This window comes from Lampetra fluviatilis, chromosome 36 (genome assembly GCF_964198595.1).
Source record: "Lampetra fluviatilis chromosome 36, kcLamFluv1.1, whole genome shotgun sequence".
NCBI lineage: Eukaryota > Metazoa > Chordata > Hyperoartia > Petromyzontiformes > Petromyzontidae > Lampetra > Lampetra fluviatilis.
Window position 1 is genome coordinate 9407902 of NC_136310.1, and position 14106 is coordinate 9422007.

The 14106-nt window shown below is 54.6% G+C and overlaps 1 protein-coding gene across 2 annotated transcripts; it reads right to left on the reverse strand.

Annotated features, from left to right (window-relative positions):
- Positions 1 to 481: 481 nt before the first annotated feature.
- Positions 482 to 13721, reverse strand: LOC144945170 (uncharacterized). Of its 2 annotated transcripts, none has more exons than XM_078873459.1 (9): positions 10431 to 10753; positions 9624 to 9788; positions 3565 to 3643; positions 2987 to 3097; positions 2321 to 2552; positions 2040 to 2131; positions 1515 to 1607; positions 1154 to 1236; positions 482 to 729 (listed from the first exon to the last, which is right to left on the reverse strand). In XM_078873459.1, the coding sequence occupies exons 2-9, from the start codon at positions 9765 to 9767 to the stop codon at positions 523 to 525; spliced, it is 1041 nt and encodes a 346-aa protein (XP_078729585.1). In that variant the 5' UTR covers positions 9768 to 9788; positions 10431 to 10753; the 3' UTR covers positions 482 to 522. The 2 variants fall into 2 exon arrangements, with proteins under 2 accessions (XP_078729585.1, XP_078729584.1); XM_078873458.1 differs by lacking the exon at positions 10431 to 10753 and adding an exon at positions 13127 to 13721 and having other exon boundaries at positions 484 to 729.
- Between the last annotated feature and the right edge of the window lie 385 nt (positions 13722 to 14106).

Sequence of the window (14106 nt, forward strand, 5' to 3'; positions counted from 1 at the left end):
ACACTAAAGCAGTCACTGACTCGCAACAATTGCAATCATAAGTGATAGAGTTGATTTTGGGTTAAATCAATGAAAATGGGGTATGCCGATAGCATAAAAATGAGATGTGATAGAGCAAATCTGAGATCAGATTTGGAATCAGCACCCTGAAATTAGTCTAAAACAGCTGCAAAAGTCCAGGCCAGAAAAAAATGTGTTTTTTTGTTGTTGACCAGTGTCATTCACGTTGTAGGGTTGACGAGAACGACCGGGCAGACGCGGGACTGCCGCTGCTGTCCGCTCTCGCGCGCTGCGGGCCTGTGGTCGTCACGCAGGAAGCCGCGAGGTGACACACACAAAGGGGTGACACACACACACGGGGTGACACGCACACCCCGTGTGCGTGTCACCCCGTGTGTTTTTCTCAGCGAGGGTCGCCGCGCTGCCGAGATGTTAATCTCCCTCGCCTGGTATGCGAGAGGTTGTGGGTTCGATCCCGATCTCGACGATGCCCGCATATTTGGAGTTTGCGCGTCCTCTACTCTATCCCCATGGTCGCGTGCGACTAGTGAGTGAGACTCGAGAGTGCGATGGGGAGAGTAACGGGAGAGTGCGATGGGGAGAGTAACGGGAGAGTGCGATGGGGGAGTGCGCTACGGGAGAGTGTACCGTACCAAGAGGGGCCACAGCGCTGGCGACGCTGGCGACGCTGGCGACGCTGGGGACGTTGGTGGCGTCATCTTCGTTCTCCTGCAGGACACGAAGAGAAGAAGGCACGCTCAGGGGCCACAGCGATCATGGAGACGCACATGCAGTGGTAGCCCAGGGAGGGGGTGGTGGTGGGGAGGGAGGGAGGGGGTGGTGGGGAGGGAGGGGGTGGTGGGGAGGGAGGGAGGGGGTGGTGGGGAGGGAGGGGGTGGTGGGGAGGGAGGGGGGTGGTGGGGAGGGAGGGGGTGGTGGGGAGGGAGGGGGTGGGGAGGGAGGGAGGGGGTGGTGGGGAGGGAGGGGGTGGTGGGGAGGGAGGGGGTGGTGGGGAGGGAGGGGGTGGTGGGGGAGGGAGGGGGGTGGTGGGGAGGGAGGGGGTGGTGGGGAGGGAGGGGGTGGTGGGGAGGGAGGGGGGTGGTGGGGAGGGAGGGAGGGGAGAGAGTGGGGGAGGGAGGGAGGTGTCACTCGCCTCGTCGGAGGGCTGCAGGTGCGTCGTGCTGTCCTCCTTGTCGTCCAACTCCGCTGCGTCGTCTCTTTCCTTCTTGCAGCAGCCTACAGAGAGCGCCACGGAAAGTGTCATCAGCCCCCACCCACAGTGGCTCCACCTCGCATCTCATCGTCAGTGGCTCGCTGTCATCGTCATCATCATCGTCATCGCTGTCATCAAAATAATTTGATGTGAAAGTCTACAGGCCTCCGCGCGAGTCTACGTGACCCTGGTGTGATTCGCTGTGGCTGGGCGACCGAGAGCCGGATTGGAACCTGGGCCCTCCTGGCTCGGCCTCTGTGACCTGGGCCGGTGGTGCCGGCCTCGGTGCGGTGCTTCTCACCTTTGCGGTAAAGTACGAAGCAGAGCCCCACCGCCGCGGGCACCGTGAGCACCACCAGCACCGCCAGCGAGACCATCACCACTCCAATCGATCCTGGGGGCACAGCAGCGGCAACTCGCTCTCAGCACGCATGCGGCGTACTCCGTGTCACGGTGTGCGTGTGGTGGGGAGCGGTGGTGTAGCGGTCACCGCGCTGCGCTACGAACCCGGCCACCCGGGTTCGACTCCCGCTCATGGTCACCGCCAAACACCGGTGACGATTATCTAAACCGGTCCTGGGCCTCCCCTAGGTCGACTCAACCTCAAATGTGTACCTGGTGCGGTGTGTAAACAACATCGCCGCTCGGTGGCCGGGCGTGGTGCTGGCCACCCGCCCCCTCGTGCGCCGTGCCGGCCTTCATAGGTGCTGCTCGCTAACAGCACTTGCCCAACAGTCTGCTAAGGCTACACGGGGATATTTGTCTTTGTGTGGCTCTATCTCCACGTCCCCGTGCCCCCCCCCCCGTACCCCTCCCCCTTGCATACCAAATGCGAAGTAGGCCGCTCCTCGGTCTTCACACTTTGTGTCCGTGGTCTCCGTGCCATTGGCAATGGTTCTCAATCCAGAATCCTCACAGCTGCACACACACACACACGACCGTCACCACCGTCACCACCGTCACGACCATCAATACCACCACCATCCCTATCACCACCATAAATTCCACCACCCGTCACTATCACCACCATGACCACCATGTCCATCACCACCATACACCCACACACTACCATCACCACCATCATCTCCTCCCCAACACGGCACTCACCGCGTGTGCTCCCTGCAGGGCAGCGTGGCGGACGTGGAGTCGGAGTAGGAGCCGGGTGGGCAGGGCATGCAGGAGCTGGGCTCCGGGGGGGGCCCGGGCTGCTGCCCCGGGGGGCACAGCGGCTGACCCTGGCAGAGCGGGCAGTCGGGGGTCACGCAGTGCAGGCCGGGGCGGCAGTGGCACTCCGCATCGGCCTGCGCACTGCACGGCCGCCCCTCTTCGAAGCCGGCCTCTGCTCCAGGGGGACGAGGGGCGGGGGTGGGTGGGGCAAGAGCGAGGGGTTGGCTGTGTGCTCTGGGCTGGCGAGTCTCCATGCTGCAACGTTCTCACCCCGCAGCACAGAATCAACCTGGGCGTCAACTTGCCTGAATGCGGTTTGGGTCGTGCGTGGTCATGTGGCTCGTGCGTGGTCATGTGACTCGTGTGTGTTTTGTGCGTGGCTTGTGGTCATGTGACTCATGCAAGGCTTAGGAGTGATCATGTGGCTCGTGCGTGGTCATGTGACTCGTTTGTGTTTTGTGCGTGGCTTGTGGTCATGTGACTCGTGCAAGGCTTAGGAGTGATCATGTGGCTCGTGCGTGGTCATGTGACTCGTGTGTGTTTTGTGCGTGGCTTGTGGTCATGTGACTCGTGCAAGGCTCCTGCGTGGCCCGTGAGGAGCGGTACCTGCGTTACAGCTTCTGCACCTGAGGCACTTGTGTTTGGTGTTGATGTGGTCCATGAAGGAGCCGCGCGGGCACGGGGCGCAGGTGCCGCTCTCCTCCTCCAGGAAGCACCCTGGGCGCCCACCCCACGGCGCACGAGAAGAAAAAGAGATAAATCGTCAACGGCCAGGCAGCGGAGAGGCGAGCTCGCAGCCATGCCAACCCGCCACTCGCCATCGGTCTCCCTGGGCGGGCGGGCAACGTGCGCATTATAATCCGGCCTCGTCCGTGTCGTCGGACTCCCCCCCCACCACAACCCAACGCGGCCAAACCAATATACAGCAGCAGCAGGAGTCAAGGTCGGGATCAAAGTCACAACCTCCTGCATAGCAGGCGAGGTAGTTAACATCTCCTAGCCACCGTGATGATGATGATTAGAGAGAGAGAGAGACACCGCAAAGTCTAAATAGACAACTGGCATCGTCAGTGTCGGGATCGAACCCACGACCTCCTGTATACCAGGCGAGGCAGTTAACATCTCCTAGCCACCGCAGCACCCGCGACTGGGAAACAGTCTATATCTAGACTGCAGTGACCCACCTGGGAGACAGCGGATGCCCCAGGGCCCAGGCTGCGTGCACGGAGGCGCCGTGACCGGAGTCCCGCCCACGCACAGCATCTAGACATGGTGAGAGACGCACAGGTGAGTGAGTAACAGGTGAGGGGCACAGGAGACACAGGTGAGACACAGGTGAGACACAGGTGAGACACAGGTGAGACGCAGGTGAGACACAGGTGAGACACAGGTGAGACACAGGTGAGACACAGGTGAGACGCAGGTGAGACGCAGGTGAGACAAACACAGGTGAGAGACACAGGAGGGGCAGGTCAGAGTGACAGGTGAGAGCCTCGGGCGAGGGAGACGCACAGGTGAGCGAGGAGACAGGTAAGAGAGACGTCACGATCTCTCATCTCGCTCCGAGTTCGGGTAAAGGGGCTCCGGCTGCTGCTCATGATGACGATGATAATGACAATACTGGTGATGATGTTGGTGGTGACAATGGTGGTGGTGATGATCATGACGATGATGACAACGGTGATGATAGCATACCGTGTCAACCCATACGGTTTACCCCGTATTCTTGTGCAGGGAAATTTGAGTTTTCAGGTCCATACGGCGTATAGCGGTTTCAATACGGGCAAAAACATGTTTTTTTGTCTATTTCTGTTGTGTTTCTCCCTTGTGATGGGACTTTGTAGGATGAACGTTGACATTTATAAGGGCACGGGGTGACCAATAAGATCTCGATTGGTCTGTAATCAGGGAGGCACTCATAAGGAGCATGATGGTGATGACGATAATAGTGATGGCAATGACAGTGACGCTTATGATGACAATAGAGTTGATGGTGATAATGATGACTGTGATCGTGATGACGCTGCTGGTGGTGGTGATGATGACGATTATGACGACAATGGTGATGACGATAGTGGTGATGGTGGTGCTAATGACAATGGTAACAGTGATCATAATGACGATGGCGGTGGTGATGACGATGGTCATGATGGTTGTGGTTGGGGGTGATGGTTGAAAGGGGAGGTCTGTGGTGTGGAGGAGGCGCCGATTGATTGTACAGCCGGAAGATAAGAAACCACAAAACGCCCGCGTGTGTCGTGTGTATTTACCATAAAAACAATACTACTACCACGCGCCCGCCCGCCTTCTTGATGGTGGATATTAAAGATCCACTGAAGTCTTTCCTACATTTTTTATTTCACCAGGTAAGGCTCCCTGAGCTCTGTAGCTCTTTTTCAGAAGCGACTTGGCTATCACGAACGACAGCTCGACAAAGTGGGCTTATATCATCATGTGGACATTCACAGCAGCAGCCAAATACACGCGACGTTGATTCTAAATGTGGAGGGGGGGAAACCGTAGAGGACCCGGAGAAAAATCCACGCGATCACAGGGAAAGAGATGGAGAGAGAGAGAGACACGCAGACTCAAAATATACAGCAGCAGGCATCAGGGTCGGGCTCGAATCCATGACCTCCTGCATACCAGGCGAGGTAGTTAGCATTTCCTAGCCACCCTGATGATGAGAGAGACACGCAAACTCCAAATATGCAGCAGGCATCGTCAGGATTGGGATTGAACCCACGACCTCCTGCGTACCAGGCGAGGTAGTTAACATCTCCTGGCCACCGTGATGATGATGAGAGAGAGAGACACGCAAACTCAAAATATAAAGCAGCAGGCGTCAGGGTCGGGCTTAAACCCACGACCTCCTGCACACCAGGCGAGGTAGTTAACATCTCCTGGCCACCGTGGCGCCCCATTGGCGAGAGTCGGTCACTGCGGCGTGATGGCCCAAGTCTCTGGGACCTTTTTTTTTCGCAGTGAAAAGGAGACTTGGGCCGGTGTACTTCAACTGATTTATTGCGCCATCGCCGCTCGTCCGCCACAGCAACACTCGTCATCACAACCAACCCCGTTTCCTCGTTCCACAGTCCATTTTCAACCTCCTCTCCGCCCTTCTCCACCAATCGCCCATCTCCGATGTACGCCTCTTCCCCGATCCGATCAGTGGTCACCCACCCACCCGTCGGGTTCGTGTGTCGTGCGTCACCATGGCTCACCCCGCCCCCCCCCAATCTCGATTCCCTGCCCAAGGCCGTGCTGTGTGCGTCACCCCTGACCTCCGACGCTCCCCTGGTGCATCACCCGTGCGCGCGATTGATGTGATGTGTGCGATGTTGAGTGCGGAGGGCATGCCGTGTTGCTTGTGTGGTGCGAGTGTGTAAGTAGGCCTCGGGCAAGGTAAGGTAAAAGTGTAAAAACAACGAGCCTACCTTTACCCTACCTTTTACCTTACCACAATACAATCACTCTACCCTACCTTTTACCCTTTAGCAGGTAAGGTAAAAGGTAAAAAGCAACGAGCCTACCTTTACCCTACCCTTTACCTTACCCCTTGGCATGTCGACACCTTTACCTTTACCCTTTTACCCGGTAAAAAGGGTAAATTACCTCACCTTGACGAGGCCTATGTGTAAGGCTGGGCGAGACAATCCTCGGGCAATAAAACAGGAGTTGTGCCAAGATGTTCAAACACCCAAATAGAAACCTTTTTTTGCAAGGCATCAAGTCTGCAATAACCATACACGGCACTTGTGGAAAACAAACATGCTCTGATAGTAGTGTTTGCATTGTCTTTAAAAGCGATTGGCTTGTTTATGGCGTTGAGAACCAGGCCTTCCCTGTTCTAACACCGCTGGTGTGACTAGGCCATAAAGAAAGCAGTGTCTGGTGTAGCCCAATCAGTTTCAAAGACAATGTATACATTACACTGGTCAACACACTTTTTCTGGCATAAGGTATTCCAACGGTTTCAATGTAATTTTGGGGTGCTGATTCCAAATCTGGCATCAGCTTTTGTCTATCACATCAGGTTTTTGAGAAATCAAATATTGCATTTTCAATAAAAACTGCAGAAGAAAAATATGAAATAAATGTGGATATCTACATAAAATGATGTTATAAACACACTATCCTAAAATACAGCACCACCTTTTAACACTAAAGCAGTCACTGCCTCGCAACAACTTGCAATCATAAGTGACAGAGTTAATTTCGGGTAAAATCAATGAAAATAGGGTATGCCGATAGCATAAAATGAGACGTGATAGAGCAAATCTGAGATCAGATTTGGAATCAGCACCCTGAAATTAGTCTAAAACAGCTTCAAAAGTCCAGGCCAGAAAAAAATGTTTTTTTTTACCAGTGTTATCAGAGCACGTTGGTTTGCATGTTTTGCCACGAGTAGTGTGTGTGGCTTATGCAGTACTTTATTTTTTTTGCAGAAAGGTATCTAATTGGGTGTTTGAACCAAGGCCTTAATTATAATATATATTGGGGGGAACACATCCCCCCCCCAATATTCAAATATGCTCAAAATGTCCCCCCAATATATTGCTATAAAAATATTAAAAAGTCATAATAATTGCTATGCTATGTAAATAAAAACAACAATTTGCTAAACCTTGGCCACAATATCTGGACTTGTCTTCATAAAAAATCAATGCATAGATTTGTTTATATGATTATGGTTGTACTTTATGAATCCCTAATCTCAAACATTACATACAATGAAACAAGAAATGGTAAAAAAGTAAAAACAGAGCGATGTAATACAATACACTATTAGACATTATTGTACAAAATAAAAAATAAAGTCCATCCAATGTGTTAGTGACATTTTTTTAATATTTTAGGCAGGAAATAAGTTTTCACATTTATATATTTTTCTTGGGGGGGGCCCCAAGGCCCCCTGAGAGATTTGGTCCCCCCCAATGTTGACTCCATGGCTAAGGCCTTGTGGTTTGAACATCTTAACACAACTCATGTTTTTCTATATTCTTTGGGTCTTTTGGTAAAGTCACTAAATAGGTGACTACACCGAAAGACCCAAATAATATGAATTCCTGCACAAAAGCTTTAAGTCAAGATGTAATATGACTTTGAGACCCCCCAATCACCTACACATTCCACAAGTAGTGACTAATCCCATATCTGCATTTTACATAAATATGCAGACATATACATACAGATATAGACACACACAGACAAAGACAAAGATCCCCCGTGTAGGCTTAACAGACTGTCGGGGCAAGTGCTGTTGGCGAGCACCTATGAAGGCCAACACCACGCCCGACCGCCTTTGTCTCCCCAGTGGCGATGTTTACCACACACCGCACTAGGTACTCATTTGAGGCTGAGTCGACCTAGGCGAGGCCCAGGAGCGGTTCAGATAATCGTCGCTGGTGTTGGCCGTGAGCGGGAATCGAACTCCGGACTGCCGCGCCTCGTAGCGCAGCGCTAACCGCTACACTGCCGCTCCCCACTAAACCACGTACACACACCATGTACACACTCACACCATGTACACACTCACACCACGTACACACTCACACCACGTACACACTCACACCATGTACACACTCACACCATGTACACACTCACACCATGTACACACTCACACCACGTACACACTCACACCATGTACACACTCACACCATGTACACACACCATGTACACACTCACACCACGTACACACTCACACCACGTACACACTCACACCATGTACACACTCACACCATGTACACACACACACACCACGTACACACTCACACCATGTACACACTCACACCACGTACACACTCACACCATGTACACACTCACACCACGTACACACACCATGTACACACTCACACCATGTACACACTCACACCACGTACACACTCACACCATGTACACACTCACACCACGTACACACACCATGTACACACTCACACCACGTACACACTCACACCACGTACACACTCACACCATGTACACACTCACACCATGTACACACACACACACCACGTACACACTCACACCACGTACACACTCACACCACGTACACACACATACCCCACGTACACACTCACACCATGTACACACACACACACCACGTACACACACCATGTACACACTCACACACACACCACGTACACACACACACCCCACGTACACACTCACACCATGTACACACTCACACCACGTACACACTCACACCACGTACACACACCATGTACACACTCACACCACGTACACACTCACACCACGTACACACTCACACCACGTACACACACCATGTACACACTCACACCACGTACACACTCACACCACGTACACACACCACGTACACACTCACACCACGTACACACACATACCCCACGTACACACAGATACCCCACGTACACACACACACACCACGTACACACACACACCACGTACACACACACCCCACGTACACACACACCCCACGTACACACTCACACCACGTACACACACACACCACGTACACACACACCCCACGTACACACACACACCACGTACACACACACCCCACGTACACACACACACACACCACGTACACACACACCCCACGTACACACACACACCACGTACACACACACACCACGTACACACACACACCACGTACACACACACCCCACGTACACACACACACCCCACGTACACACACACACCACGTACACACACACACCACGTACACACACACACCACGTACACACACACCCCACGTACACACACACACCCCACGTACACACACACCCCACGTACACACACACACCACGTACACACACACACCACGTACACACACACCCCACGTACACACACACCCCACGTACACACACACCACGTACACACACACACCACGTACACACACACACCACGTACACACACACCCCACGTACACACACACCCCACGTACACACACACCACGTACACACACACACCACGTACACACACACACACCACGTACACACACACCCCACGTACACACACACACCCCACGTACACACACACCCCACGTACACACACACACCACGTACACACACACACCACGTACACACACACCCCACGTACACACACACCCCACGTACACACACACCACGTACACACACACACCACGTACACACACACACACCACGTACACACACACCCCACGTACACACACACACCCCACGTACACACACACACCACGTACACACACACACCACGTACACACACACACCACGTACACACCAACCTGGATGAAGAGGCAGCCCAGCAGGAGAAGTGGTGGTAAGCTCGGCGTAGTCATCGTGGCTTCCTGCCCCTCGCCCCTCTCCGAACTCAGCAACTCGGAGGGGCGAGTCTCCTCCTCTCTCATCTCTCGCCTCTTCTTCGTCATCTTCTCCTTCTCGCGATTATTCTGGAGCCCGAGGGAGAGAGACATCACATCAGTGTCTGGGTGTAACGTTCTGGGCCTCCCCTAGGTCGGCTCGGCCTCAAACGAGTAGCTGGTGTGTGTAAACCATGTCCGCGAGGGAGACAAAGGCGGCCGGGCGTGGTGCTGGCCAACCCGGCCCATCGTGTGCCGTGCCGGCCTTCACAGGTCAGGGGCCCTCCATTGAGTCGGTGGCAAAAATCTGTCAAAACTTGACCCCTCCCCCCGCTCCCTCCCTCCCCGTACTCACGCGGACTTTTTACACTCCCCCCCCCCCCCCCCGGAATCCTATAGAATGTCCGATATTGAATCAACGTAGAAACGATCAAGGATGAATAATATTGACAGAATGTCCACCGGCGGACTCTCTAACTCAGTTGAAGGCCAATGTCGACACATTATTATCGAGGCTTCACCGCCCCCTCCCCCGTTTCCTATGCGCACATTGTCAGCAGACCCCCCCCCCCCCATAGGCAAGCGAACGCATTTGGGTCAACCCCCCCTTCCCCCTCCATGCGCACGTACTCAATGGATGGCCCCTTACTGCTCGCTAACAGCACTTGTCCCAACAGTCTGTGTAGGCTACACGGGGGGACTTTGTCTTTATCTGCTCGCCACGCGACTCACCTTGGAGGGGTGAGTCGAGATGGTGAATGGGTGAGTACATGGGTGGGTGAGTGAATGATCGAGTGGGTGAGTGAATGAACGAGTGGGTGGGTGAATGAACGAGTGGGTGGGTAAATGAACGAGTGGGTGAGTGAATGAACGAGTGGATGGGTGAATGAACGAGTGGGTGAGTGAATGAACGAGTGGGTGGACGAGTGAATGAATGAGTGCGTGCCGTGAGCGAGCGAATGGATACGTGAGTGGGTGAGTGAATTAATGAATGAGAGTGTGAGCGAGTGGGTGAGTGAGTGAATCAATGAATGGGAGCTTGAGTGAGCGGGTGGGTGGGTGGGTGAATGGGTTTTGTAGGTAGGCGAATGGGTGGGTAGGTGGGTGACTGGGTGGATGGGTGTAGAGTGGACCTGCGTCCCTGCCCGGGCCTGCCCCGTCTCGTGAATCTCTGCTCCCACCCCCATGCCCCACCCCCACCCACCCACCCCCACCCCCATGCCCCACCCCCATGCCCCCCCCCCACCCCCATGCCCCACCCCCATGCCCCACCCCCCCCCACCCCCATGCCCCACCCCCATGCCCCACCCCCATGCCCCACCCCCATGCCCCACCCCCACCCACCCCCATGCCCCACCCCCACCCACCCCCACCCCCATGTCCCACCCCATGCCCCACGTCACAACCCAGCGCGTGACTCGGCCGCACCCTCCACCCCCACCCCGTTCGAGATGACGCGCGGGCACCCGTGACAGTCCCCCCCACCCACCCACCCCCACGAACTTTGGCCTACTCTTCCACGTCGAGCAGGCGCGCGCGCGCGCGCGGCGTTACCCCCCCCCCCCCCCCCAGAAAAGGCAGACGAGGAGCGACTCCCCCCCCCGCCCCCCGTGTAGACTTCAACACAGACCGCCAACACTGATCACCAGGGCCGAGTAGCGATTAGCAGCAGCAAGCGATGAAGGCCGTACACGGTACGCGACGGGGGGTGGAGTGGTACTCATTTGAGGTCGAGTCGACCTAGGGGAGGCACAGGGCAATCGTCTGCCGGTGTTTGGTGGTAGACGCGGCGCGCTAACCGTTGCGCCACCGCTCCCCATCGATCGTCACACCGGTACGGTCGCGACGGGCCCCGTGTCCACGTGCGTGGTATACACGTGTGTGTGTTTGTACACGTGTGTGTGTTTGTACACGTGTGTGTGTGTGGTATACACACGTGTGTATACATGTGTGTGTGTGTGTACACGTGTGTGTGTGTGTGTCCACGTGTGTGTTTGTACACGTGTGTGTGTGTGGTATACACACGTGTGTATACATGTGTGTGTGTATACACACGTGTGTGTGTCTCTGCGTGTGTGTCTCTGCGTGTGTGTGTGTCTCTGCGTGTGTGTGTCTCTGCGTGTGTGTGTCTCTGCGTGTGTGTGTCTCTGCGTGTGTGTCTCTGCGTGTGTGTGTGTGTCTCTGCGTGTGTGGGTGTGTCTCTGCGTGTGTGGGTGTGTCTCTGCGTGTGTGTGTGTATCTCTGCGTGTGTGTGTGTGTCTCTGCGTGTGTGTCTCTGCGTGTGTGTGTGTGTCTCTGCGTGTGTGTGTGTCTCTGCGTGTGTGTGTGTGTCTCTGCGTGTGTGTGTGTGTCTCTGCGTGTGTGTGTGTCTCTGCGTGTGTGTGTGTCTCTGCGTGTGTGTGTCTCTGCGTGTGTGTGTGTGTCTCTGCGTGTGTGTGTCTCTGCGTGTGTGTGTGTGTCTCTGCGTGTGTGTGTGTGTGTGTCTCTGCGTGTGTGTGTGTGTGTCTCTGCGTGTGTGTGTGTGTCTCTGCGTGTGTGTGTGTATCTCTGCGTGTGTGTGTGTGTGTCTCTGCGTGTGTGTGTGTGTCTCTGCGTGTGTGTGTGTGTGTCTCTGCGTGTGTGTGTGTGTCTCTGCGTGTGTGTGTGTATCTCTGCGTGTGTGTGTGTATCTCTGCGTGTGTGTGTGTGTCTCTGCGTGTGTGTGTGTCTCTGCGTGTGTGTGTGTCTCTGCGTGTGTGTGTGTATCTCTGCGTGTGTGTGTGTGTCTCTGCGTGTGTGTGTGTCTCTGCGTGTGTGTGTGTCTGTGGGGAGCGGTGGTGTAGAGGTTAGCGCTACGCTGCGCTACGAATCCGGCAACCCGAGTTCGAATCCCGCTCACGGCCAACACCGGTGACGATTATCTAAACCGGTTCTGGGCCTCCCCTAGGTCGATTCGGCCTGAAATGAGTAGCCTGGTGCGGTGTGTAAACATCGCCACTAGGGAGACAAAGGCGGCCGGGCGTGGTGCTGGCCCCAACAGGCCGTTCAGGCCGGTCGGGGGTGATCTTTGTGTGCAAATGCCGCGTGGAATCCCACCGACGGCGATCTCAAACCCGGAAGTAACTTCACAGTCGTCACAGTGTTAGACCCTCACCCACTCACCCAACCCTCACCCAACCCTTACCCAACACGATGAGCCATTCGGCTCAAATCGGGTGCAACCGCAACAAAACAAAAACCAAAAACATGAACAAGACAACATTTTAAAGTGACTACGCGCAAACAGAAAAATCCAGGTAAAAAACAGCAAAATCTTACAGAAAAAGCACCGTTCACCAACGCTGTGTGCAAAAATCCCAGTGGGATGCAAGTCAAACAACAACAACCACAAGACAACTTAGAACCCTCACCCAACCCTCACGCACCCCTCACCCACACGCTCAACTCACCGTTCGCCCGGGTAGGTAGTAATATATCCACGTCCACTTCTTTGCTGGGCTGAAGTGACTCGCGGAGTTGACGGAGCGACTATTTTACTAAACACTTTGCTTTAGCAGGTCAAGTGAGTGACTGAGCGAGTGATCAGGTGAGTGACTGAGCCACTGAGTGACTACGTGAGTGACTGAGTGACTGGGCGAGTGACTGAGTGACCAGGTGAGTGACAGAGCGAGTGAGTGACTGAGCGAGTGATCAGGTGAGCGACTGAGTGACTGGGTGAGTGACTGAGCGAGTGAGTGACTGAGTGACTGGGTGAGTGACTGAGTGACTGGTGAGTGACTGAGCGAGTGAGTGACTGAGCGAGTGAGTGACTGAACGACTGGGTGAGTGACTGAGCGAGTGAGTGAGTGACTGAGTGAGTGATCAGGTGAGTGACTGAGTGACTGGGTGAGTGACTGAGCGACTGGGTGAGTGACTGAGTGATTAGGTGAATGGCTGAGCGACTGGGTGAGTGACTGAACGACTAAGTGAGTGACTGAGCGAACGACTGGCTGACTGGCTGGCTAGCTAAGTAAGCGAGCGAGCGACACGGAGCGACTCCGCGTGTGGGGGCTGCCCACATGATGCCGCTCTTTATATAGACACCGCACCCCGGGCGCAGTCTGTGGATGACGTCAGCCAGAGGGGGTTCCCCCCCCCCCCAACTGCTTCTCAACTCGCCCTCATCCGTGAGTGGGGAAGTGAAAGATTGTCAGTGGAGACGTTGAGTTGCATTCCTTTGACAGTTAAAACCTAGGATTTCGCAAGCAATATCCATAGGGATAAATCGCGTAAATAAATCATATTTATGCGACGTAAAAAAAACCCCTCTTATGGATACTCCTATTTTGAATATAAACTCCTATGTTGTAGGGAGACAAAGGCGGCCGGAGGTGCCGTTCTGGCCTTCAAAGGTTGGCACTCGCTAACAGCACTTGCCCCAACAGTCTGT

Excerpts from the sequence above, each read along its gene's own strand:
- LOC144945170 (XM_078873459.1), bottom strand. The coding sequence starts at position 9,767 with ATGACGAAGAAGAGGCGAGAGATGAGAGAGGAGGAGACTCGCCCCTCC. Across the intron at positions 2,553-2,986 it reads GTGCAGAAGCTGTAACGCAG|AGGCCGGCTTCGAAGAGGGG; the intron begins GTACCGCTCCTC and ends CCCCTGGAGCAG. Across the intron at positions 730-1,153 it reads ACCTGCAGCCCTCCGACGAG|GAGAACGAAGATGACGCCAC; the intron begins GCGAGTGACACC and ends CGTGTCCTGCAG.